This window comes from Oculina patagonica, chromosome 9 (assembly GCF_052425735.1).
Source record: "Oculina patagonica isolate OP01 chromosome 9, crgOcupat, whole genome shotgun sequence".
Classification (NCBI taxonomy): Eukaryota; Metazoa; Cnidaria; class Anthozoa; order Scleractinia; family Oculinidae; genus Oculina; species Oculina patagonica.
In genome coordinates, this window is record NC_135766.1 from 22,526,315 (window position 1) to 22,553,869 (window position 27,555).

At 38.5% G+C, this 27,555-nt stretch overlaps 2 protein-coding genes across 3 annotated transcripts; one reads left to right on the plus strand and one right to left on the minus strand.

Annotated features, from left to right (window-relative positions):
- The first annotated feature begins 2,492 nt into the window (after window positions 1-2,492).
- On the plus strand, window positions 2,493-27,555 carry LOC144666105 (uncharacterized). Of its 2 annotated transcripts, none has more exons than XM_078527461.1 (21): window positions 2,493-2,648; window positions 5,231-5,319; window positions 6,241-6,274; window positions 7,149-7,618; window positions 8,712-8,732; window positions 8,828-9,079; window positions 9,774-10,067; window positions 10,458-10,573; window positions 11,042-11,106; window positions 12,101-12,246; window positions 12,867-13,157; window positions 14,126-14,247; window positions 14,392-14,545; window positions 15,373-15,483; window positions 16,220-16,398; window positions 17,210-17,332; window positions 17,562-17,632; window positions 18,023-18,063; window positions 18,708-18,804; window positions 26,224-26,323; window positions 27,161-27,555. In XM_078527461.1, the coding sequence occupies exons 2-21, from the start codon at window positions 5,253-5,255 to the stop codon at window positions 27,260-27,262; spliced, it is 2,856 nt and encodes a 951-aa protein (XP_078383587.1). In that variant the 5' UTR covers window positions 2,493-2,648; window positions 5,231-5,252; the 3' UTR covers window positions 27,263-27,555. The 2 variants fall into 2 exon arrangements, with proteins under 2 accessions (XP_078383587.1, XP_078383586.1); XM_078527460.1 differs by lacking the exons at window positions 26,224-26,323; window positions 27,161-27,555 and adding exons at window positions 20,427-20,526; window positions 21,761-22,342.
- On the minus strand, window positions 23,689-25,727 carry LOC144666165 (uncharacterized). Its single transcript, XM_078527531.1, has 3 exons — window positions 25,618-25,727; window positions 24,478-24,513; window positions 23,689-24,006 (listed from the first exon to the last, which is right to left on the minus strand). The coding sequence occupies exons 1-3, from the start codon at window positions 25,688-25,690 to the stop codon at window positions 23,747-23,749; spliced, it is 369 nt and encodes a 122-aa protein (XP_078383657.1). The 5' UTR covers window positions 25,691-25,727; the 3' UTR covers window positions 23,689-23,746.

The window sequence follows — 27,555 nt, forward strand, 5'->3', positions numbered from 1 at the left end:
TTAGCAAGGCTGATACTATTAAAGTAAAACATTTAAAGCGACATCGGCATGATAGAGCACAAACTGAAAGCCAAAATGCAACCGTGGACAGCCGTTTCGACTTGGTTGGGTCTCATCACTACAATTGTCGATCGCTTTAAGTGTTTTACGTAGTATCAACCTTGCTTATTTCATTTAAACTTTTTGACTTGATAGGAAGGGAGTGAAAAAAAGGGGAGGTGGAAAGAGGGGGTTGATTATTCGAAGGAGGCGATTAGGTCAAATACCTTCGTCAAAGGGGAAGGAGGGGCGATTAATTGGGGGCGGCTATTATAAGAGGAACGGCTATTATTCCAGGAAATATGGTACTTAGTTTAGGTTTTTTTCTTAAATGGAACGGGTGTGATGAATTCTCTATTTTTTTTACATTTCAACTTGTAACGGCTACCTTTAACTTTGTAGCCTTTTTTTGTGTGACGCTACTACTCACAATAGAGCGCAGACTCTCTTGAGCCTAACACGCTTGGAGACGACTGGGCTGTCTGCCTGTTTTGTATAACCCATAGCTATGATGCAAAAGGATTGCAGCAAAAAACATTAAAACAAAACAAAACAAAACAAAAAAAAAAACATTGCTTGTATTTTTGTAATGATGCTAGCCATGGCGTTAATACAAGAATGACGTTATCCATGTAAACGGAATCATGAAGACCAAAGATTGTTGTAACGCTAGCTATTTTGTAGAAGGGTATCAAATGGTCTTTGCAAGCATGCATGCGAGCACAGCGTTTTTCTTTGCGAGCACGAGCATTGACAGAAGTAAGTCTTGCGAGCAATGAGCACTTTTCAAAAAACCGAGCATGCGAGCACTTGTAAAAATGTGCGAGCACGAGCAAACGAGCACCCATAGGCGTACGGGCTGGGGGGGGCAGGGGGGGCTGCAGCCCCCCCAAATTTTGGGCAACTCAGATTTTTTGGGCAGCAAGAGAAATTTGGGCAAAGCCCGTTTTAAAAGAAGTTTTTTCTTCGAAGAGATAGATATTTTCTATTTTAACCTGAAGTCAGCGAGTTAAAGCAGTTAAATTCACATGAGGCAGTGGTTTCTTAGCACAGTGGTTTCTCAGGGGTCATGTGTTGATATACATAATATTATTTGTAATTTTTTTACTGTTGGGCACTGTACTGCAAATATCTGTCACAGTTAAACACATGATAAAGAAAGCTTCTCCGCGTTGCTTAATTTTACAAAATCGACGGCGAGATTCTGGAAGCCGAGCAGAAAATGCGCGCGAGTTTTCGTCGTGTGCGCGGATTAGACTACATGACTGTTTCAGAAATGCTGGAGGCAATGCAAGAGAATGTTCTATTTGATAAGTTTTCAGAGTTTCCTTACGTGGTTCATATCCATGTAGTGATACCTGCTACGTACATCATGTTCTGCAGAACGATCATTCAGTGCGTTGTATAGATTGAAAACTTACCTCCCCAGCACCTGACGGGGTGACAACGTGTAGTAAGGCCAATAAGGCCAAAGTAAAATTACAAAACAAATGTTTCTCGTCCCCTCCCGCTTCATTTTTTTGGGGCCGCTTCTCTTTTTGTTATTATTTGTTTTTGAAAAAGGTAGAACGATCAAAAACTTTCACTTTGTACGGAGTAAGATATGGCTTTTGTCTGCGTTTAAATACAAATTAAGACCAAAACTTTAAATACTTGTTACGCTGGTCCGTACCGGATAGGTCAAATACCTTGCAGGATTTATTTTGGAAATTTGCTTTTGGCCTGGAGAATTTGACGATGGAGGCAAAAACATCGATATTCGAACAACACAGGTATGGAATGCAACAAAATAATAAAAAATTAAAATATACCAAAAGATGGACGACGACGGACGAGAAACATTTTTTTTTACTTGGCCTAAATTATTACTTGTAATCACACTTGTATTAGCATTTGATGGGCATATTCCAACTCTGTAGCCAACAATGACATGGATTGTATTGTTAATATCTTCGGCCGTCGAAATAGTAGGGACAGCTATTTCTTTTAACGTGTTTTATGAGCTCATATGATAGATTATTATGTAAGAATTTTTCACTTCATTTGTAAGCCTATGTTAGTGCATCGTATGACCCTCGTTTCTTCTCGACTGTTTCGTAAACATTTGGGCAACTTGCGAAATTTTTTTGGGCAAATGTCTCGCCGCCCCCCCCTGGCAAAAAATTGCCCGTACGCCTATGCGAGCACCCACTTAAAGTTTGCGAGCATTCCAAGCAGAAGCCTAACTTTTCGAGCACTGCAAAATTTTGAGGGACCACTCATGACCTGTCTGTAGGCTCGACCAGCCGCGCGCAGTTAGGGGAATGAGCCCGCGCTCAATCCCCGAAAAGACTCTTCTCGGGGAACAACAAAGACCGGATCGGACTCGAGAGAGCGGCGGAAATCGATATTGTAACGCCACATGTTTGTATTGAAACATCATACCCTATCATGACCCCAGGTTGTCAAGGTTATACTTCATTTGTCTTAAACTACGCGCCAGTGGATGTTCAGTTAAAGACGGGCTTTACAAAGACAGCTTTATAATACAGACAAGAACAGACAGAAAGTCGGAGGAGAAGGCAATCAAGGCGGTAACTCGCTTACTAAAACCCAAGGATATCAAACAGGTAGGGATAAAGAGAATTGTAACATTTCGTAAGACTACTGTTGTTTTGACTAGTGTATAGTCACTCAGCGTATCCTAAAAACGTTGCTCGCTTTGCTTCACCAGGGAAGAGTGATATTTAGCAAAAAATAACTGAATTATTTGGCATAGAAAATGCGATCGAGTTAACTGAGTAATATAAGTGATAGGTAACGAACTTCAGCTGTCGTATTAAATTACATTTACCCGCAGGATCGAACCCACAAACAATCGGTTCGAATGATCCTTCTCAAACAATTCGGCGTATTAAAACCTTTTGCGGGAAACATTTTGTGAAAATCAAAGTAACTTAATAACTTGATAACTTGATATGGTTTGGTCGTTTATTTCTATCCAAGGAGAAAATTTCCCAAGTATCGCTTTGTACGCTCGTGTGCGTGACAAGTAGCACATATAACCATGCAGTCGGAAGTGCCGCAACATACATGTATGCAAACGTCGAATACACCGATTGTAATTCTGAATACGCCGGTAATGGAATATTTTCAACTTTCAGTGTAAAATGAAGACAAACTAAAGTCTTTTAAGTGTTCCTTAAATAACAGAAATATATATTCTTATGCATCAATACACTGTTAGTACAAAGATCACGCAACGCATAGAGGGCGTTCTACGTTCACCAAATCACGGTTTTTCGGCAATGAATGTTAATTCGCCGACTTACTCGACCTTTTTGATCCGGGGCAAATTACGATGACAACGAAGCAGTGATAAAAAAAAGGGTATTCGTGCTTTTAAAATAAAATACAGACTGAAAATACACGAATTGAATTCCAAATGCAGGTGATATCTATAGTAAAATAATAACTACATAATTATGAATTGTTCAATATTAATTAAAAGCGTCAATACACGGATCCAGAGTTTCAGACTTCCGGTCCAAATTCAAAGGAAAAGTGAGCACTCATTAAGTCAGACCATTGTTAAACATCGCAAAACACAATTGCCTGACTTAATGAGTGCTCACTTTTCTTTTGAATTTGGACCAGAAGTCTGAAACGCTGGATCGGTGTATTAAAAACAGCGGAAATAACGATATTACACTGATTCCGGGACTGATTGGAGGCAGTCTTGCGTGATAACTGGACGTGCTCCAAGTCGTTCGTTAATATAGGGTTTTTAATTTTCTCTAAGTGAGTGTTTTCATGATTTAGTAGAGCGTAGATTGAGGGTCTCAATAGGGTTAAAGATGATTTCCAGTCCGTACTGCGCAATCTCCGCCTGCAATGTTTGTGAGTCTCACAAACAAAAGAATGTTTACTAGCAAAAATAAAAAATTCCGGTACAAAACTTACCTTTTTCTTCATAATTAACGCCAGATATCCTTGCAAAACAATAATAACGAGTAAAAGGAGCTCGACGATATTCAAACGGACGTTTTAGCTCATCGTGAATTGAATTCTTGAACGAAACGATCCGTAATGGCGAAAACAAACCCTGAGTCTGCGCAGTACGGACTGGAAATCATCTTTAACCCTATTGAGGGTTAGCCGTAAAATGTCCAAAACATTTAGCCGTTAGGCGTAAAACTTGAAAAACTATCGTTAGCTGTAAAATATGTTAACCGTAAAAAATTGGTCAGTAATTTCAAATAATACAGACTAGATAACTTCATCGTCCCAGAATGGTCCTGAGACCTAAAATATGTTTTTCAATAATGGAAATTAATTTTTAACTTTTTAAAACAACGGAAATTAATTTTAACTTCTGTTAACCGTAATTGGAACAAAGTAACCGTTAGCGGTAAAAAAACCAAAATTTTTAACAGCCAAAATTTTGACCGTTTACCGTAAAAATACCACCACCCCATTAAGACCCTTAACGTTTATATTCAGAGCGGGGGGTTGCTTACAACGGCGCAACGTGGCTAGACCACATGCCGAGCATAAAACAACGTTAGGGCGATAGTTCTTTTGACAGTGTTGTAGGGAGTTTTATGACGCCTCCCCCCCCCCCCCTCCGCGGCCAACTGCGAGTTACACTTAGAAAACGGGTAAATAAACTGCAGATAGGCAAAACAATTCGTAGCGACTTCGAGTAATTTTTCTGCGCTTTAACTGTCCAACTTGAGAGGAGAAAAGGCTTCTCTTTCTCAGACCGGCTGTTATTATAAGAATGTTTGTAATTAAATTTGTCAATTGCAATTCAAGTAAACTATTTTTTTGGAATAATTTGTGTAATATGTATAAGCAGTTATTAGCAGTAGAATATCTTAATTGTATGTAAAAAAAAATCCGTAAGTAATATATTGTAATTTTAGCAACTACCCTTTTTTTTTCTTTTTTTTTCCTCGCCTTTTTCTGTGTATTTAATTTTTTTTGTAAAGTTTGTGTGTTGTCAAATAAAGTTTATTAAAAAAAAAAAAAAAAAAAATTCTGCGCTTTAAATCGGAGGGAATTTTGCTTTTAAAATGGTTGGGATTAAAACTGATTAACTGAAAAGTATCGCTTTTCGTCTAACTGTCCATTTTTCGGATATCGTTCAGCTTGGGGCTTAAAGGGGTTTTATTTACCTTATCCCTTCGTTATTCATTTTTTTTTTCAGATTGACGCGTTTGTGTGCAGTGATGTACCCCAGACACAAGAAAACGGCTGAAGTCCTTGTCATCTTGTATGGTTTCGTGGCTTGTTGCGGTAAGCGGCAAAACAAAATCACTGGTTTTATTTTTAGAAGTGTGTAAGGCAAATGAGGATAAGTGGAAGATAGTCGAGATGGATAATTGAAGAGGGTTATGAGGTTAAAAGCTTGTCTCCACTAGCATTCCATTCTGGGGGAGCTTACTCCTTCGCTTACTCCGTAAGCTTCGGCTGTGTGGGCTCCTGGGAAGGGATAAGGTCCCCCCTCCCCTCCACCAGCCTCTTGTATGAGTTCGAACCTCGGAACCCTTTAACCTGTAGTGATGCCGAGGGCCTTTCAGGGGTTTTAGTTAACAAGGGAACATGGCCATGAAATAATTGGGAACAAAAAGGAAAATCAAGCCAGGAACACGGGAACAATAACTGTGTTTCTGACATTTTACGAAAGAGGGATCACAACATCGGCAAAATACTCTAAGGGGAATCTTAGGAACCCAAACGAATTTTTTCGGGGAATAAGGGAACATAGAGTCCCTTCTGGGAGGCCTCAATACCAGAAAGCAGATAAATCCATCTTGTTTGTTAGTTTGTTAAAAGAAAGAATCGACTTCAAGATTGTTCGTGAAAACGCGACGAAAAGGCTATTCCTATAAACCACTTAGCTTCCTTAGAATGCAAAGCCCTTGACTATTTTACAGTGCAAAAGGCAGTCGTTACTAATTAAGTAAATCTTAGCTTTTCCTCATGCAGTGGTTGCTGTGACGCAAAACGTTTTAGGGCACATCGATTCCCTTAATATCCAATACACTACATTGATTCTCGTTAAATGGTTGTTGCAATAAGAAAACAAAAAGAAAGATACAAAAAAAACATTGCATGCAAAAATTGCTCAGTTGCTCTATAGCTGTTATAGATTTCTTTATAATTTATAATGTAATAACAACAAGTATTGTTTCTTGTTTTTTTCTTCGTTATCAGGAAATAATTTTACTTATGCGGAAACTTATTCGAGGTGAGTACTCAAAATAGGTGTTTTATTTGTTTATTCTACGACTCATAAAGTTTCGCGCAATTTTTTCTCTACTGTATAGCCACCTGCAAATGATAGATATAATGCTTTCGTCAACTTTACATTCGGCCTTATTATTCCACTATTGCTCCATTTTACCATATTAGGGCAAAAGAACGCGCAAAATATGCCACGTTATTACACAGTAGAACAGGGCAAAAATACGGGCTGACAAACTTACCGAATTCTGGCCCAAACAAAGTGGAAAAATTAGTGGAAAAATAAATCCCTTATTCGATGGTTTAACATATAATATTACGCAACTAAATCGCGTATTATATGTTAAACTATCGAATAAGGTGTATGTATACACTGTATCCCGACCTTCATCCGGGTGAATGACCGTTACACCGAGCCATTACAAATTTGAATGAAACATACTGAATAGATATTAACCGCGTAAAGTGGATTAAAGCTACTGTGAATTTAGCTGCAAAAAGTACTAACGATGTCTCTCAGCTGTTGTATTAAAGACTGAACATTTCCTCCTTTAGAGCGGTTTTTACTTGAGTGTCGAAAGTAATTCGCGTTTGCTTTGGTTTTGCATTACTACGCTCAGTGATTGGTTTGAAACTCTCGCGCCACTTTTTCGGCCAATCAGAAATAAAACCAAAACCAATCGTGACTCGCTCGCGCACGTTTTCCCGCGCTTCGTGCCGGCTACATGTATTTGCTTCATGTTTTGATTGGTTGACTGTACTGACTGTGTTCTTTGTGATTGGCTAGAGTGATTAGTTTGGTTTTGGTTTTACGACACTCAATTGAAAACTGCTCTAAATTTCAAGTTGACATTAATTTTATTTTGTGTTTGTTTTAGCTGCGTACAGGCAGTGCCTCCAGTAAACGCTTCTGCAAAGAATGCCTCTTGTATCTTTTATAACTACGCTATCAAAGACGGTATTTGCAGGGACATCATCACAAGTCTGTACGTCTTCGGTAATCAAAGTACACTGGAACATGGCGAGAAACAAACCGAGAGATTTCATAAACTCTCCAATATGGATCCCGTTAAAATATCGGAAAAGTGCAAACCAATCATGATAGACTTGTTGTGCCGCTATCATTTCCCGCCATGCGATACGTCACTAGACAAGCCTCAAGCCCGGCAGATATGTCGCAAGAGCTGTGAATATATGGACCAAGATCTGTGTAAAAAAGAAATGATTTATATCAGGCAGGCAGCAGAAGCAGCTCCAGTACTGGACAAAGACATGATAAATTGTACGCTTTATGAAATGGCAAATGGAGGCGATGCTCCTGAATGCTATGAGTATTTTTCTCTTCCAGGTGCGTTTATCTCAAATGTGGTATGTTTTGTGCTGTATATGTGTAGGTTTCAGTAGTGAGAGAAAGGGGTGTGTGGGGGCAGTTAAAAGTACGATATGACATCCCCCAAGCCCTGAGTCCCGCGAATGTTTTCGAGCATGACAAGTGGAAGTGTACCCAACACCACCTTTACCACCACAACTACCACCACTATGCCATCACCATCACCACCATCATGATCGCTATTCTTGATTTTGCAATTGAACTTTATTTTTTTTTTCATAAATATGGTTACAAAATTGCTTGTCCCCGCTACTAGTAAAGCCAGCTAATCGAGGCGGGGGCAAGGGTTAAAATAAAAACAAGGTTTACACACTACAATACAGAAAATGAGCAAAAAGGGATATAAACAAATGGTTAATTAACTAGTAAAACAATTAGTATAGAGCGGTTTTCACTTGAGTGTCGAAAGTAAATTGCGTTTGCTTTGGTTTTGCATTACTACGCTTAGTGATTGGCTTAAAATCTCGCACCACTTTCTCAGCCAATCAGGAGTAAAACCAAAACCAATCGTGACTCGCCCACGCACGTTTTCCTGCGCTTCGTGCCAGTTACATGTATTTGCTTCGAGTTTTAATTGGTTCAATGGATTATCTGTGTCCTTTGTGACTGGCCAGAGTAATTACTTTGGTATTGGTTTTACGACACTCAATTGAAAACTGCTCTAAAAGTAAACTAACAATATAATTAATTACACACACACATGAAAAGCTTGAAGTCAATAACTAATGCCTAGTGAAAGATTTATAATGCTTAGTGAAAAAGGAAACTAACAATGTAATAAATTACACACAAACACACACAAAAAGCTAGAAGGCAATAGCTAATAACTGTATAATACAGACTATGTTAACACTATAACACTTGAACCACTGCCTTACCGGCAACACTGCCACCACAAACACCACACCACTGCGCATTCACAATTGAATGGCCGCGTAGAAGGTGTAGCCTAGCAAACAAGTCATGTAAGGTACCTTCAAGAGTAATCTCCGGGAAGAACAAACCGTAGAATTTTATTCTGTTATTTGTTTTTTTTTTTTGTTCACCACAGGTGATGATACCAAAAGCTCAGGTATGTACTTAAAGTTGAAAATTACGTTTTGCTCTCAATTATTTCATTAAGTCATGTCATGTAAGCGAAATATCCTACACAACTAATTGTTGTAGATTGTTACTACGGCGTCGGGGTTGGTTACCGTGGCAACGTGAATATTACCCGGTCTGGCCGTACTTGTCAGGCATGGACCTCACAATGTCCTCATCGTCACTGGCGGATTCCTGAAGATGTCGCTGATGAGCAGAATGACTCCAACATGTGTCGTAACCCAGATAGCAGTGCCCCGGATGGACCTTGGTGTTATACCACTGACCCTAAAGTTCGATGGGAATACTGCAACGTGTCTCGATGCCCTCCACGAGGTAAACTCATTTGAATGTAAGTAAGTGATAAAAAAAAGTTGGGTTGTACGATGGTAGGTACTTCGGTGTCTTGCTCCATGTAAACCTTGCACTTGAGGCAATACTATCCTAATAATATACAGGTACATGTTTTCTTGCATGAAAACGACCAGCGTACTGAAAATACATGAAGATGTTTATCAACTGCAAGTTGATAAAAGTAAATAGACCGCTGTGGAGAATTTTTAAAAAGCTGACGTTTCGAGCGTTAGCCTTTCGTCGGAGCAAAGTCAACAAACGCAACGTCCACACAAAACTGAATTAACGGCTGTCCAAACAAAACTCAACAGACACAACAACAAACTTAACGTTCACACAAAACTGAATGTCCACTTAAAACTAAATTAAACGTCCAAACAAAACTCAACAGACACAACAACAAACTCAACGTTCACACAAAACTGAATGTCCCCTCAAAACTGAATTAAACGTCCAAACAAAACTCAACAGACACAACAACGAACTCAACGTCCACACAAAACTCAACTGACACAACAACAAACTCGACCTCCACACAAAACTCAACTGACATTGTAATTTAACAAACTCAACATCCACAGAAAACCCCATTCCGTTTTCCACAGTGTGGTGCATGGTACTTCCCGTAACTGTTCAACACAAACTTTTAATATTTTTGCTTTCTTTGTCTTTCCAGTTCCTGAAGAGGCTCCTGCCTTTCTTCAAGGCTATCCACTTAATGCAACTTCAGTTCACGTCTCCTGGAAGAGTCTTCCCCCGTCCCGCCATAAGGAACAACTGCTGGGCTATAGGGTGAAATACAGACCGGTTGGGTCACTGCGTTATAATGAAGTAAATGTGACAAGCAACTTAACAGAGGCTGTTCTTGAAGTTGTTCCTGAGACTAAATACGAGATTAAAGTAAACGGATTTAACGAAATTGGTCAAGGGCCAAGTAGCAAAGTCCTTGTTGTGAAAACCTTGTCTTTTGGTAAGTTGGAGTTCACTAGCTAGCTCTTCTAGCTCCTGCCAGTAACGTTTGTCCTTCATGGCATTGTATTATCGATGCGAATAATTGAATCTGTTGGAGATATTTTGAGAGCGCTTTTTAAATGTCAAAATGACAATTAAACCTACCCTTTTCTTCACTTCAACTCGTGAAATGCGTGCCCTAAATATACCTTCAGCCTGAAAAAGGTTGCTCTCGCTTTCAGGCAGAACCTCCCCGTATAGTTCTGGACTCAGACTTTTTGGTCGCTGATGAAAACAAGTTAAAGTCTGGAGAGGCGTCTATGCAGTCCTAGCTTGTTTACTTTGTTATGATATCGTAAAGAGAGAGCTAGTTTTTGAGTATGTTGGTGTTGTCTGGTTTGATTTTAAGGTGAAATAACTATTCATGTGAACTTTGAGCTGGTGATCAATGCTGATTTCAACAGCGATCTATTGAACCGTAGTAGCAACCGATTCGTGGCAATGGAAGAAAACATCAGAATAGCGGTAAGGCAACTCCTCAATACATATTTGTGCTTTGCTTTTCTTACGGTCGAGCTTAAGGGCGCTTTTCATTTGTCAAAACTGGCCGGTCAGACCAGTTTATTCGAGAACAGAATTCCGTTGTTAGTCTGATTTGACCTGTCAAATCAGTCAATAGATGAATGTTATACATTGTAATGGTGGATTTTTGGGAAAATCTTGTGGAAAAGGCCCATTTCACATTCAAAATCACCAGTCCGGCTAGCCAGTTTTGACAAATCGAAAGCACCCTCAGATTTAGCAAACCTGCACTCACTCACAGGATACAACATATGCATGTACGGTATATAAATCTGATCAACAAGTCAAATGGTTCACAGTGATCACCTGGCCAGGGTTTAAACCCCAAAGGAACACTTGATCAGAAACACAGAGGGCTGGTTAGCCCACTTGTTGGTTAACAAGTTGAAGTAATTTTCCTTTTATTTGTAGATAAAACATCATTTCAATGAATCATCCATTCTTAAGATATACGACGTCAGAGTTCTAGAGTTCAGGTAGGTAATAACAGGGTATCGTGTCATGGGCGTCGGTAGTCTATAGACCCTCGGCCTGACCTACAAATTTTTTCATCCCACCCGTATTTTCAAAATATGTAAAAGAAAAAAAATCAGGCTGAAGTACTGCAAGTGAAAACTCTGGAGCTTTCTAGACTTAGCCAGGTGACAGGCAATCGACAAGGCGAAGAACTTCCGAGAAAGCTTGGTACGCCCCTGAACAACGTGAAAACCCTTACTTCTGGAAGAAAAGTTATTCTTTTACCTCTCTTTTTGATCAAGCTTCCACATGCTTTGTCCTTGCCCGTTCGCAAGGAATTGCTCAAAATGATAGAATATGATCAGTTAGTTAGAACAACATCCTTGGAAAAAAATTGAACTGAAAGTCGAGAGTCAAAAGTTAGCTCTTTTCTGTATATGGCGGCAGAGATAGGAATCATTTATTATTATTATTATTATTATTATTATTATTATTATTTATCCTTATACAAGATTCTTAAATCTCCCTTACTTTTGCGCCTAAAATTTGCAGAATCTATAACTTTAAAGATATTGTACCATTTTCAAGGAGGCAGCGTGGCCCATTGGTTTAGGGCGTTGGTGTTGTAATCTGAAGGTCCCGGGTTCAAATCCTCCACCCTGCCACTAGCTGGATTTGTTCACGGTCGTTCCGAGTTCAAATCCTCGGTTAGGCTTTGTATATGGCCAACTGGTCTCTCTCTCCTGCTAGTTGGAATTTTTAACTATGTTATTTTCATTTAATATATTTGTTACCTTGTTTCAGTGGCATGTCTGTAATTATAAACTAGCTATCTCGAATGAGATATGAAGCTAAGTGCATGACCACAATAAACAACATTTGCATTTTTTCACATTACTATTTACACAATAAAAAATTCCCGAAACGTTTGACAGTGGGCAAGGCACCATACTGCTGCTCCTGCTGATAGAACCCACAACACTACAATGAGTCCCTGTTACCTCTTTTCCTTAGGAATGGCAGCGTGGAGTTAAAAATTAAAGTCTTAACCGTGATAAATGCAAACACGACGAAAGAAGGCGAGGCTCGCAACCATTTGATCGATGGGATTGAGTCAGCATTAAAGAGAAGACTCGACGTAACAACCATAATCGTTTTAGGTAAGCCGTATAACAGTCAAATTTTAAACACGTCTTGGACTTAACGGTAGGTTTTCTTTTTACAGAAATACTTAGGGCTCGTCAAACGGTCAGCTGCTTAAATCTAGGAAGACATTTAATTTTCGCTTTTAGTTTAATTCTGTCTGTCATGATCAACGTCATTAATTTCTATTGTTCTTCTTGTGATTCTTTGCATCAGGTTTCATACAAGTACAATGTATGCAAACTGGGAGTTTTTTCCTTTTATTCATCTTTTTGTTAACTGTACCATTGTCGTCATAGAGGGAAATGTCACGAGCATAAGTTTTATTAACTCTCATTAATGTTGGAGTGACTCAGAAAGTGGCTTTTCTTTTACGTAGAATATGTTTTTAGTTATCTGAATTTCAGTAGACCTTTTGCAACAAACGGTCACATTGTACAAAATCCGCCACGCTAGATGGCAAACGAACTTGACAGCCTCCAAAACCTTCAACCAGTCAAATTTCGCTTTCCTTTATTTTGGATGCCCCGGTGCTTAGCTTCCCATCCAGTTTGGCGGATTTTGTTCCATGTGACAGTTTGTTGCGATAGTCCTATTAACGTACTCTTTGCTTTGTTCCGCGCCTTCAATCATAAAGAAAAACCTCAACCCCCGGAAGACTTGAAAGTCACAAATGTACAGACACAGTACATCATACTGAGCTGGAATCAGCCAAAATATGGAAGTATGTACAGGATACAAAACTACACCATCGAGCGAAATAAAGATTCCTTGGGCAACTTTACTGTGATACAGACACTGCCATACTCTCAGACAGGGGTGATGATGAAAGATTTAGAACCCTCAACAGAGTACACTGTTCGAGTGTCAAGCAACAACAAATATGGAAGATCTGATGGTGTTTTGATAACACAAAGCACGCTGCCCGGTAAGTATTTGATTCAAGATCAATGGAACTGTAAAACGGGTTTAACCGCTATACTATACAAGTGGCAAATTAAAAGGTGCACGCGAATAACAAGGTTAGTATAGACTTATACTGTGTGTTTCCATTCTCATACCAGGTGAATGAATAATGAATGTGCCGTGTGCCATTAGTAATCGCGGAAACGTTTGCATAGGCAAAAGCACGATTTTAGCTTTTGTTGTTAAACTGTACTGCTTAACAGTTTAGTACCTTTGAACAGCCACATACTAAGGTTTCGTCCATAGACTTACAGGCTTCTATTGTAAAAGTTAGACCACTTTGTACAGCATTATAAACAGTATCACAGGAAAGTACTGCTTAACGCTAAAGTTAATCTGAATGGTTACACACTTCGGTTTCATTTAGAAACGTAAAATTAAGAGCCACTACGTCCATAAACAGTACTACCTCAAAATTATGCTCAACAGCTTTCATTTAAATGGTCTTACTGGTGCATTAAGGTTTCAACTACAAAATTGAAGTTGCTGAGCCACCTTCTACAGCATAATAAACAGTACCACATGAAAGTACTGCTCAATAGCTTTCATTTGAATGGTCACATACTAGGGTTTCATCAACAGACTTAAAAGTTAGAACCACCTTGTACAGCATAATAAACAGTAACACATGAAAGTACTGCTTAATAGCTTTCATTTGAATGGTCACACACTAGGGTTTCATCCACTGACTCAAAAGCTAGAGCCACCTTGTAAAGCACAATAAACAGTACCACACAAAAGTACCGCTTTTTTCTCTCAGTTGAGTCTTGTAGCCTCATAAAAGTAAGACTCAGTTGCATTTATAGACATGGGCACTGATTCAAAAAATCTTTTAGATCTGTTATTGGAAAACCACTCATTTATCACGGCCAGAAAATTATGCTATTCGTCAATAATTCATTTATTCCTCTGTTTTTTTTTTGTTCACAGACAGGTTTATCCAGCGTCTGGTGCTGATTATCGTGTTACCGCTGACCTTAGCTGTTTTGTTTATCGTGATTCTTTGCGTAAAAGTTCGACCAACTTGTAAATCAAAACCACTGAAATGTGAGGTAATTACGTAACTCGACTTGTCTTGACGTTTTACAATGAATTTTGTAACACTGTTTCCTCAGTCCAAACTGTTGCTGGATGGAGTTTCGGAACAAAATAGAAAAATAACAGTTAGCTAAACAAGGGTAATTATTTTCTTCTAGACTGTGTTTTGGACGCGTGGAGACTGGCTCGAGCTCCCGAGGTCAGATGTTACTTTTGAAGAGAAGCTTGGCGAAGGCGCGTTTGGCGAAGCTTATAAAGGTTCGGTACGGATAGATAGACAGTGGCGGCAATGTGCAGTGAAAAAGCTAAAAGGTTAATGTTGGACTTAGCTGTTGATGGGTTTTATTGCGGTTTTCAGTGAAATGCGAACTCTGATAATCAAATCCAACTAACGATTACGTCTTACGCTGCCGTCAATCATAATTATAAAGACATCCAACGAATCATGAAAAACGGAAACAAATAAAATGGATCGAAATATACCAATCACAACTGACAGACGTGACCTTTTGACCCAGTTAAAGTGAGCTACTCTTTCCTGAGAGGTCCGCTAAGATGATTGAGTAGTGACGGCAGTAAAAAGCGTAAACCGTTGATTGAGGATTGAATTTCAGAGTTCGCATTTCACTGAAAACCGCAATAACAGATATTTGGACAGCCAAAATTTATATTTGTGTCGTAAAAAATCTAAAAATAATGGTCCATTTTTAATTAAAAATTACTATATTGGAGCGCTGAAACTTTTAACAAGCGTCTCTGACTGCTGATGGCTAGGATGGAAAGGGATTGCAACTTGAAAAATAAGGCTAAAATTTTCAAGTTGTTCTGCGCGTCTTCAAAAAAATTGATGTTTATAGCCGATGTTTGATTTCTATCCACGAATTAAGGTTATATCTTCCTTTAGATGTTCAAAGATTATGTTTTTCATGGGTTAAGTTGCCTACCACTTATTCCAGAACAGTTTAGACAGAAAATCTGCGAAATTCCCGCGACATAACTCAGCCCTTTAACAGGAGATGCTACAGGAAGTTCAAGAAACAGGAGCAAACGTCTTGGAATGCTGTTGTTTTGTTTTCACACATCGTTCAGGAATATTTTTGTAAACTAACACAGTTTAATCTGTTCGGATTAATTAACAGATAATGCAACAGAGGCAGAGAGGCGGGACTTGATGAACGAGTTACAAATCATGGTCACAGTTGGTGAACATCCTAACGTCATAAGTCTGATTGGAGCTTGTACAAGGAGTGGTGAGTAAAGTGAAGTTAAAGCATAGTATATTACTGATATTAGCTCTGACCAGCGTACAGCTCCAGCATGTTTTGAAGCCGACTTGTTCAATGAAAGGGACACTGTCGTCACGAGCTTTACTTCAAAGATTGAAGAGTCTAAAAACGTATTAAACTCTCAAATAGTGGTCTAGACTAGTGTTGTTAAAAATTACCATGCTAGTGTACTGAAGCTTTGAACAAGTGATATTTATGTGATAGCATCACAAATTTAAGATCTTAACTTGTAAAAGTCAGGCTGATTTGTGAAAGCTCGCGTTCCCAACCCTGAGATTTAATCGGACCAGCTCTCCTCTTCAACAAAGGTATTAAAATTATAATTGCTACTACACTTGGATTGGAGGGGATTAGAGCTAGGTTATCTGCTGCCATTGTGGCAACGATGCGCTGGCTGGAAAGGAGCACCGTAAAGTAATGTTTCTTGTCCTGTCTTTGAACTAATTTCCGGTGGTTCAGTACTTTTACCCAGACGTATGAAAATAAAGTGAACCCTTTGGTTTCTTTTTCCATGGCCAGTCCAAATTTCCCTAAATTCTTCAATTATTTACCTCTCGTTAAATCAAGACCTTTTTTATTCCCATCTTCACCCCCCCCCCCCCGATCTCCCCCACCCCTCCTCTCTTTTAAGCACCACGGAATCCGCTGATGTGTCACTACTTATCCATTTTGTACCTTTTAACTTTGCATTGACATCTAGGGTCAGTATTAGTTGTGGTGCGTTTGGCTGAGAATGGTTCCTTGCTTCAATTATTAAAGAAAAACAGAGAAAATCCTTACATCAACGTTGCACAAAAACAAGCACATCTTACTCATATCGAAAAAGTGAAGATAGCAAGAGACATTGCCAATGGAATGTTGCACCTAGCCTCCAAAAAGGTACACAAGCTATCAAAAAAGTAAATTTACAAAATTGAACGATTTTTTTTAAGTGAGCATCTCATCAAGCATCACTACATACAAATTAGACTAGATTTTAGAGAATTAAGGACGGAATCGTTACTGTAGTCGTAGAGCAGTTTTCAATTGAGTGGACAAAGGACACAGACAATCCAGTGAACCAATGAAAACTCGAAGCAAATACATGTAGCCGGTGCGAAGCGCGAGAAAACGTGTGCGAGTGAGTCACGATTGGTTTCAGTTTTACTTCTAATTGGTTCAGAAAGTGGCGCAAGTTTTTTTAAACCAATTACTGAGCGTAGTAATGCAAAACCAAAGCAAACGCGAATTACTTACGACACTCAAGTGAAAACCGCTCTACAACAAGAAACTCGAACAATGCAACGAATCAACGATACATCGTAGCACATGAATACACGTAACCGGTTCCAAGCGCGGGAAAACGCGTGAGAGCAAGTCGCGTTTGGTTTTGGTTTAACTTCTTATTGGTCGAGAAAGTGGCACGAGCTTTTTAAACCAATCACAAAGCGTAGTTATGCAAAATGACCAAAGAAGTCAAACTGACCAAAGCAAAAAGCAGTTCCGGATTACTGCAATCTTGCTGTTTATTTGACTGACACATTTGCCTGAGGAAAGTGCAAACTAACTGCTACAAAATATCACATTCAATTAAAAATAAAGCAAAACGTGTATTGAGAGGTCGATAACACACAGGGCAAAAAATGGGCCACCTAAATTTAAGACCATCTCTTCAAATGGAGAAAGTTAATTTTTTTGTGTTTCTCTTCAGTGTGTTCATCGCGATCTTGCAGCACGGAATGTGCTTCTTGGAGAGAACAATGTTGCCATGGTTTCTGATTTCGGCTTGTCACGTGATGTGTACGAAAGTGGTGAATACGAAAGTACTCATGGGGTATGAAAAAAGCTTTACGATAAGTTACAATTATTATTTTTTTTAGTTTGTGGTTTTTTAATTCCACATTTTTCACTTTATTTCTTTATATTATAAATCCACTTTGTTTAACGAGGGCTGCACGTAACAGTCGTGCGACTGACAAACCTGTGGCCGTCGGATTCCAGATCGAATTGGAATTTATTATACTCTTTAAATTTCTGATCATTTTTTCGTGTTTTCACACTAGGGAATGTTACCTGTTCGTTGGATGGCTCCTGAGTCTTTGGAAGATTATACATACAATACCAAGACAGACGTGTAAGTTTACGCTTTGGAAAGTTATACATTGTGTTGCAAAAACAAACATTTAGTACTAGCGAGTAATTTCAAAATCGGCCGAGCGCGCAGCGCAGATTTGAAACGTCTGTGTCCACCCTCTCTCCTCCGCAGAGGCGAAAAGCACGGAGGGGGGGGGGGGGGGGAGGGATACTTTTCACCTCACGAAAGAGGCCTCTGCGGAGGAGAGAGGTGTCCACCCGAAACGTTTGTTTTCAAAGTCGGTAACAGTTTTTGACAGTTTTTGATATTTATTGTATACAGTATCAGTGCTAATATTAATTCCTAAACCTGTTTAGAAACCCTTTTCTTATCCAGGGTTGGCAATCAAAAATATCATTTTCGTAATTAGTGATTACGTTTTCTTTGCAGATGGTCATTTGGCGTAGTGTTCTGGGAGATAGAGACGGGAGGTAAACGCAGTCATTTCTATCAAAATTATCTCAAATAGTCAGTCAAATACAATCTGTATATACTAGCCGAGTCGAAGGTCGATTAAAACTGTGTGCGAGCAGTGTTATTATTTTAGAACTAGTAATAATTATAGATAAGCGGAGTGCGCTTGAGTCAAGGGCTGATCTATTTAATTTAGAACATAGGTAAGACTGATTTGTTGACAGTTTTGTTTAACACTTAACGGCAACAATGCGCAAAAAACCGCGCGCATGCTTTGAGGAAAGTAACCTTGAGTAGGAGCCTGAGTAGGTTCTAAATTTGATAGGGACACTAGCGATCAGCACAAATAACTAATACAGGGCATATGTCTTATGGAATATAATTATTACATTATAAAATGGTTATCTAGAATAAAGTTTAGATGACAACCATACGGTAAGTTTATCCTTCCAAAGTACTACTATGCATGTCTTTCATGCTGCAGTGGCCATAAAATGCTGTGTAACATTTTATCTGTGCTTTCATTTTTGTAAAATAAGAACCTATTGGAAATTTTAGACTAAATAGGTTCTTATGAAAAGGGGGTTTAAAATGAAATGTTTAGCCTAACAGGTTCTTAAACTTTAGGTCAGTCTTATTAATCATCTGGTTTTCTGTTCAGGTAAAATGCCGTATTCCGGTCTTGGAGGAATGGAGATTGTAGACTTTATTAAGTCGGGACACAGATTAAAACAGCCTGATGGATGCCCAGATAAAATGTAAATAACATGTATTGAATGGATATTTTAAATTAGAGTGTGGTACCCATGTAAGGAGTTTTATTTACCAGGACAGTACGACCAGATTATTTTTGGGTGACCCTCATTGGGAGGTGCGGTGGCCTAATGGTTAGCGCGCTGGACTTCGGATCGTTTGAGCTCTGGCCGAGGTCATTGTGTTGTGTTCTTGAGCAAGACATTCTACTGTCATAGTGCTTCTCCCCACCCAGGTATATAAATGGGTACCGGCGAAATAATGCTGGGGGGGGGGGGGGGGACCCTGCGATGGAGTAGCATCCCACTCAGGGCGCAGTATAAATACTTTTAGTCGTTTAGTGCTACAGAAACCGGGATCAGTAATCTTCGGCGGTATGGGCAACTTGCTTGACGAAGACTTATCCGTTTATCCAGTGCGCTTTGGCTTGGAGTCGAGAAAAAATTTGGCATTTTAGATTTAAGGGCAACGTGTTGGATCCAGATCGAGGGACCCGTTCGGGTACTGGTAATGATCTGTAAGGGTAACCTGACAGAATACTGGGGAGTAACCTGCGATGGACTAGCATCCCAGTAGAAATACAGTAAAAACCCGCGCCCAGACTGTGGAATGCGCTTCCAAAGAAACTTAAACTTATTAAATCACTTGACGTGTTTAAAAAAGAACTTAAAACATTGCTTTTTAGAGAGGCCTTTTTATATTAATCATATTTTATTTTTTAATCCAAAATAAATTGTAAATTACTTAATTAATATTTTACTTTTTAAAATTATCAAGACTTAGAGAGGCCTTTTTATATTAATCGTATTTTATTTATTTTTTTAAACTCAAAGTAAATTGTAATTTATTTAATTAATATTTTACTTTTTAACATTGTCAAGCGCCCTTGAACGTATGGAAAGGGCGCTATACAAATGATTATTATTATTATTATTATTGTATAAGAACCTTGATTTTTTCAAGTTAGCCTAAACAGGTTCTTATATAAATGGTATTTAGTGTAAAATTAGGCTAACTAAGATCTTAATTTGGTTATAACTTTTGTTCAAGAAATAAAGTAGAATTTTCAAATGATCTGGTCTTTAATGTCCAATAACAGTATTTTTGGAGGCTTCGGTAAGCAAAATACCCTTCAGTTCACTATAGTTCCATAAATCTTGTATACAAAACAGCATAACATGATAAAATGTCAAAGTTCCTCTTTAAAAACAGACTGTGTTATAAATATATTTTTTAAGAAGATTTTTTAATTCTATGTTTTTGAAGATTATTTTTTCTTTTTTGAAAATAAGAACCTGTTTTAGAATTTTAGCCTAAAATGGTTCTTATGTGAAGGGTGCTTAAAAATGAAATTTTAGCCTAACAGGTTCTTAAATGTTAGGTTCTTATATGCGGGTTTTTACTGTACTCCAAGTCGCCTCATGCTACGGACACCGAGATAAGCTCCGGTGGGAATGTGGGCCGGTTCGGCCTGAGTACGACTTTAACTGAGCATACTGTACAACTCGACCATAATGTCTTTCATTGCAGACTTCATAAACACTCTGCCGACAAGAAAAGCAAACCCTCCTTTAAAAATTTAAACTAATTTCGTAAATTAACTGTTTTGTTGTTTCCATAACGACAGCTACGAGATCATGTTGTCATGCTGGAACTTAGACCCCGCACAACGCCCGTCATTTAGCGAGCTTGTGACGTCACTGGAAAAGGAGCTGGAAGACAAAGGAGTAAGGGTAGTAAGAAATAATGTAATGTGTGCAATGCCGGGGTTATGTTTCCATACATTTTATTGTTGGTAATTAATTTTGGCCGGGCTTGGAAATTACAGTCCAACTGAGCTAACCGCCGACCGGTTAGCTCAGTTGGTAAAGCGCCGGGCTACCGTGCGGGAGGTCTCGGGTTCGAGTCCCAGACCGGACCAACACTCAGGGTCTTAAAATAACTGAGGAGAATATGCTGCCTTTGCAATAGCAACTGCAACTGGTTAGATAATCTAGTCTTCTCGGATAAGGACGATAAACCGTAGGCCCCGTCTCCTGCATCTTCAGTGTTAGGGGACGTAAAAGAACCCACACACTTATCGTAAAGAGTAGGGCACGAAGTTCTCGGTGTTGTGGTCTGGTCTTTGCCCATTGTGCCGTTGTACTGTTGAAACGCTCGGAGATATTAGCTATGTCTAAAGCTACTTTACAATCCGAGGGTAAACAAAGTATTCACTTCACTTCACTTCACTTCGTCATTTAATGATCTGTCAGGATACCATGACAGAATGCGGGAGAGGTGGAATCCCTGCAATGGACTAGGATCTCATCCAGGGGGAGTAAGAATACTCCTAGTTGCCTTATGCTAGGGAGACAAGGATTAACTCCGCTGGCTATTTGTGCTTGTTCGGCCTGAGTACGACTTTAGCTTAGCTTAGTGCTAGAAAAAGGTTCGTTTTGTCGCGGTTCCAGTAACTTAAGGGCGCTGTGTCACTATTTTTGATTTCAAATTGACAGAAACATGAAAATAATAGTTTTATAAAGTAGTGAAACGGCATACTAGAAAAAAATCTGACAATAATCAAAGATGGATACGACTGAGGAAGGGTAGACTATAACAAAAAAATTCCCGACAAACTTAATTAAATGACGTAAAGTATATGAAATATTAAATTCATATATGTCAACTACGGATGAGATGTAAAGTGAAGAAATGATCCTTTCAGTGAATTGCAATTAAAGAAACTGCAAAGAAAGAAACTAGAAATGGCCATGGCATTTTTTGTTTGGAAATATAAAAATAAAAAGCATATAATTGCTGAAAAAAGGAAAAACATTTTTCTGTGCTTCTTTAATTTTCGAAATGTTGTCTTGCAGCTTAAAAATTCACTCAAATTCTTCATCTTCATACAAGAGTCATACTTTTCCTCAAAGTCAATTAATTGTGTTTATTACTAACATCGTATTCTATTTTTTTCAGCATTATCATAAAGATAAAAACAATGGAATGGAATCTCAAGGATATGTAACCTTCACAGAAGAAAAATGTGATGGGCAGGACGGCGAAAATTCTTCCTTTTAGTTTAACAACTTAAGATTCCCGAAGATACCCAAGGAACTGCGAATATATTTACATATTTGACCAGTAACATTTCCGAAGATATTTTTACAGTATTGGAAGGCCGCAAACACTGTCGAAAGTCTCCCGAAGATTGTACTAGTTTTACTCTTCAATGACCTATTAAGCTGATTTTATGTTTTTCTGCTATAAAGAAGCACTTGCATAGTTTGTAATAAAAAAATAGTTTGCTCAGTTTGAGTATACGCGCGTTACATCCATACTTGATTTAACTTAAGGCTGGGCGTTTGACGTCAAAAATTTACGGATTTCTCCTCGGACATCGTCGATAGTCCTCGGAAATCTTCGGAAATGATCAGAAATTGTTGGAAAATGGCTGAAAACTTCTTCATATACAAAACGATGTATATATTGGCCTTCTTAAGGCCGTTTATGTTTTTTTCCTGGATAAAATTTACAATTAAAGTGAATTTTTTACTGTTAGTGTTGAAATGCTTAAAATTTAACGGTTTCATGTTACAGAGCCAAAAAATTAAGTGTTTTGTGTTATCAAGGTATCCCCATTTAGACCCTGCATTACCCTACTTATGGCATCTTGTCTTTTAAACCAAAATCCGTGATGGAAACACTGGAAACAACTAGCCAGGAATAAGAATTTTCTTGAATTTAGGTGCTGCAGCATTAGTCTAATACGATGATATAAAAGACTTACAGGGAAACTTCATGCGCCTATGTACCTATCACTACATATTATGTAGTTGTAATTTGTAATCCGAGGGCCGCTTGTTTTTCAGTATTTTTTATTTTTTGCCGTTACCCTTTTTTATTAAATTTGTTTGATATCACTGTCAGGCCTGAGGTAATGGGGAAGGGGTGGGGGGGGGGGGTGAGGGCAAAGGCTGAGGGTTTGAAAGCAATAGGCTAGCGCCTAATTCGAAACTAGCTTTTTGTCTGCCCTTAGTGGAGACTTTTCACCATTTTAGTGCACTTTCTAAAAAAACATTACTGAAGTTTTTGTGACCTATTATACGACCCACAAATGGCTTGTGGAACAGCATACCTCAGCTGAAGCTCAACCCCCTCCCCCCCCCCCCCCATGCCCGCGCTCCCCACTTTACCACCCCTCCGGCTTAACATTGATAGGTGCACTGCTGGTTTTATTTGCTATTGTTAATTGTCAACTGTGACAAATTTTTCGCTTTCTATTCCCCACACCGCCAAAATATTCTCAGTGACGTGAAACATCAGGTGAGAAATCTGTCTGAAAATGCAAAAAAACATCTCAGCGGCGTGAAACATCAAACGCAAAAACCGCCACTATTCACATTTCACACGCATACAGTCATTGATATTTAAAACAAAACTTTGGGTGACGTCTTTCTTAGCAACGGCTTGATTGACATAGACCACTATTCGCATTTTACACGCATGCAGTCATTGATTTAAAAATCTTTCTGAAAAAAAAAAAAAAAAAACATTGGGTGACGTCTTTCAAAGCAACTGCTTGATTGACATAGACTTGCACCGTTTCCAGAAAAGTGCCGACTTTCTCCTCCCCCCCTTGGTGCGTGCGTATCTTCCATTTCTTCATTAGGGAGTATTTTGTTTACCGCTTCATCGTGATACCCCTGGAAATGGATTTTGGCAGACCTACTTTCCCAAGGAGAGGGGAGATTTGGGTACAAAAATCAAATAATATTTGAGAGCACTAAGCTTATAAAGCACAACTAAGTGAGCAGAATAGGAGTATATATCTCAGAATTAGGATCAACACTTTAATCCCAGCTATATCCCAACTTTTATTGAAGATTTTTAAATCAGTACTTCCAATGCATGCACAGTAAGAATTCGTAACGAAAATCCCACAAAAAACCCTTAAATAGTGGCTTACAATTCCGCCTTACACAAAGATTTCATATGGCTCTCCACTAATTGGATGACCCTGTGAGCCACGCCTTCAACCATGCTCGCGTACTCCTGGATAATCTTAGCATTGCAATTGATGCTTTTGCTGTAGGAGTTGTAACACTTGTTGAGTTCCTCAGCATCTTTACAATGCTCTCCGTGATCTTTTGCCAGTAAAGTTAGGTAGTAGCTCAGACACTTCTTGTGCACGGTCGAAGCACAAGCGTCAACAGTTTTGTACTCTGTCAAAGAAAATGGCACAGTATATTACAATTGTTTTTGATTAGTGAGTTAGTTAGTTATTTTTTTTGATCTGGTGGATTTATATTTAACAATAAGACGGCAAGCGCGAGGATTCTACCGGCTGATAGCTGCGAGGGGCGAATCCCCGAGCCAACTATCAAAAGCCGGTAGAAACCGAGAGCGAGCCGTCTTATTGTTTTAGCATAACCCAGCTGCCGATCTGTTAAACACAAAATATAGCTAGAGTTGATTTTTTGAATGTTTTTTTTATTATAAAATTCCGCACAAAAACTGAGCGCGTGCACCAAGAGCCGTCTAACGATCGATAGAAGGCACCTGTGTAGCCAATTAGATTGCACGATTTGCAATAGACGGCAGCTGGATTATGCTAACAAGCGTCATAGTCGTGGTTCTCTGCTACAAACAATGCCTACCTAAAATAACTTATAGTAATAAACCAGCTATCTTACCAACATCTTCCAGGTAACGATTCTTTTTCTCAACATCTGTTTGGTAAGAAAAAAGCAAAAAAATATAAGAAAAGCACTTGTTAAAAAATAAAAAAAATGAGACAGCAATTTACTTTCATCTGCATCAGACTGAGTGTTTTATGTGAATTAAAGCTTGGAATGCCTCTACAGGAAAGTAATTCAGATTCTATTGGAAAAAGACTGCCCATTGTGTATTAATCAGGTATTTGTATAGGCAATCACATGATTTCGAGTGCAATTTGGGATAAATAAGCACGAGTCAATTTTTTAAAAGCTAACAAAATTGCATGAGCCCGTAGGGCGAGTGCAATTTGTAGTCTTTAAAAAATTTCCGAGTCTGGTCTTCTACTGTGCTCAAAACGCCAGCCATTTTTTTTTTACTCGCATCTTAAAGCAAATCCAAACTTTGCGCCATTCAAATCGCGTGGAAGCGTTTGATTGACCCTCTGTAGCTGCCTTTGTTTATTAACCAATCAGGATGCCGCGTTTGTTTCTCTTTTTTTTTTTTGCACTGAATTTCGTCATTTCTGCACTGAATTTCGTCATTTCTGCATCGAATTTCTTAAAAACTGCATTTCTCTAAGCCAATCAGATTCGAGAAATTTTTTGATGTATAATTTTATTGTTAATGATAATATTATTTTTATAACATTTTACCCGCTTTATTTCAATAAAAGACTGCGAAGTATACCATACTCACGTTGATATGCACATATTTAACAACTATTCACCGAAGTGGAGGTGGCTAGTGGTGGATATTGTTGGATAAAAATATCCACCACTAGTCACCGACACTGAGTTGATTAGTTGTTCTAATATTATTCTAAAACGATGAGATCTAATAAACCAAAAATGATTATTTTTACTCCTTTATTCCTGACAACAAAACCCCAGCGCGTTCGTCGCAAGCAAGTAACGCCACACTCCTCCTTTCTGATTGGTTCATTCTGAGCATGCGCATGCAAATTATCCTGGACTCTCTCTTCTGGCACCTGGGTTCAACCCTTTAAAAGCGCGCGCGGAAGAGAGAGTTCAGGGACTGGACTAAGTTTATGTTTTTCGCGGGTCAACTTTTATGCAATCAGGTATATACTTCACGAAAGGTTCTAGGGAACCAACCTGACTCTTGCACAATGCTCTTAAGAGCAGCGTAGTCGTTGTCCTTACAGGTTCCTAAGATCTTATCCATCATCGCCACTTGTACCACCCAGTAACGGTACTTTTCAATAAGTTCACCACGACATTATTTTGGCTCACTGGTTAAACAGGTCATAACTCTCTGCAGTAAAAAATTAATAAGAAAACGATGTTGCTAAAGAGACGATTTACAAAAACGTACTGTGCGATTTACAAAAACGTGCTGTGCGAGCTATTACCAACTCAGACTATCGAGAACATTCTACCCCCTTATTTGCTAAACTGGGTACCCTAGATATCCTCCTAGATATCTTCCAAGTCAATGCATTGGAAATAGCTAAATTTATGTTTTACTATCATAACCAATTATTGCCCCCGATGTTTCTCAATTTGTTTTCCACTAGTAGTCAAATACACAGTTATGGCACAAGAATAGCAAAGTGTTATCGACCACATCACTCTCGTACAAATCTAAAGCAGTTCAGGTATAATTAAAGGTAAACTTAGAAAACATGAAAAGCAAATCTTCCTTTTAAAATTGAAATTAATTTTGTAACTAAACTGTATTTTTTGTTGCCATAACGACAGCTACGAGATCATGTTGTCATGCTGGAACTTAGACCCCGCACAACGCCCGTCATTCAGCGAGCTTGTGACGTCATTGGAGAAGGAGCTGGAAGACAAAGGAGTAAGTGCAGTAAGAAATCATGTAATGTGTGCAATGGCGGGGTTCTGTTTCCATACATTTTATTGTTGGTAATTAATTTTGGCCGGGCTTGGAAATACTGTTCGTGGCACCGAAGATTTCGTTATTTGATGATCTGTCAGGATAACATGACAGAATGCGGGGGAGGGGGATCCCTGCAATGGACTAGCATCTCATCCAGGGGGAGTAAGAATACTCCTAGTTGGCTTATGCTAGGAAAACTAGGATAAACTCCGCTGGCTATTTGTGCTTGTTCGGCCAAAGTACGACTTTAGCTTAGCTTAGTGTTATAAAAAGGTTCGTTTTGTCGCGGTTCCAGTATCTTAAAGGCGCTGTGTCACTATTTTTGATTTCAAATTGACGGAATCCTAAAAATAATAGTTTTATAAAGTAGTGAAACGGCATACTAGTAAAACATCTGAAATAATCAAAGATGAATACGTCTGAGGAAGGGTTAGACTATTAAAATCCCGACAAACTTAATTAAATGACGTAAAGTATATGAAATAATTCATATATGTGAACTGCGGATGAGATGTAAAGTGAAGAAATGATCCTTTCAGTGAAATTAAAGAAATTGCAAAGAACGAAACCAGAAATGTCCGTGACATTTTTTGTTTGGAAATGTAAAAATAAAAAGCATATATTTTTTTATCGTTCTTGATGAAAAAAGGAAAAAACTTTCTTCTGTACTTCTTTAATTTGCGAAATGTTGTCTTGCATTCAAATTCCTCATCTTCATACAAGAGTCTTATTTTTCCTCAGAGTCAATAAATTTTGTTTATTATTAACATGTTATTCATATTTTGTTTTTTTCAGCATTATCTTAAAGATAAAAACAATGGAATAGAATCTCAAGGATATGTAACCTTGACAGAAGGAAAATGTGATGGGCAGGACGGCGAAAATTCTTCCCTTTAGTTTAACAATTTAAAATTTACCAAAATTTCTGAATTGCGATTAGTTTAGACAATTCAGATTTCTTAAGATGCCCGAAGATACCTAAGGAATTGTGAATATTTACATATTTGATTATTTGTTTAACCAGTTATATTTCCGAAGATATTTTAACAGCATCGGAAGGCCGCAAACACTGTCAAAAGTACAGTCTCCCGAAGATTGTACTTGTTTTACCCTTCAATGACGCATCAAGCTGATTTTACGTTTTTATGCTATAAAGAAGCACTTGCATAGTTGGTAATAAAAAATTGTTT

Coding starts and splice junctions, on each gene's coding strand:
- LOC144666105 (XM_078527461.1), top strand. CDS start 5,253: ATGTACCCCAGACACAAGAAAACGGCTGAAGTCCTTGTCATCTTGTAT. Junction 8,733..8,827: donor TGATGATACCAAAAGCTCAG/GTATGTACTTAA, acceptor TAATTGTTGTAG/ATTGTTACTACGGCGTCGGG. Junction 18,064..18,707: donor CTGGGAGATAGAGACGGGAG/GTAAACGCAGTC, acceptor TTTTCTGTTCAG/GTAAAATGCCGTATTCCGGT.
- LOC144666165 (XM_078527531.1), bottom strand. CDS start 25,690: ATGATGGATAAGATCTTAGGAACCTGTAAGGACAACGACTACGCTGCT. Junction 24,514..25,617: donor GAGCATTGTGCAAGAGTCAG/GTTGGTTCCCTA, acceptor CTTACCAAACAG/ATGTTGAGAAAAAGAATCGT. Junction 24,007..24,477: donor TCGTTACCTGGAAGATGTTG/GTAAGATAGCTG, acceptor TTTCTTTGACAG/AGTACAAAACTGTTGACGCT.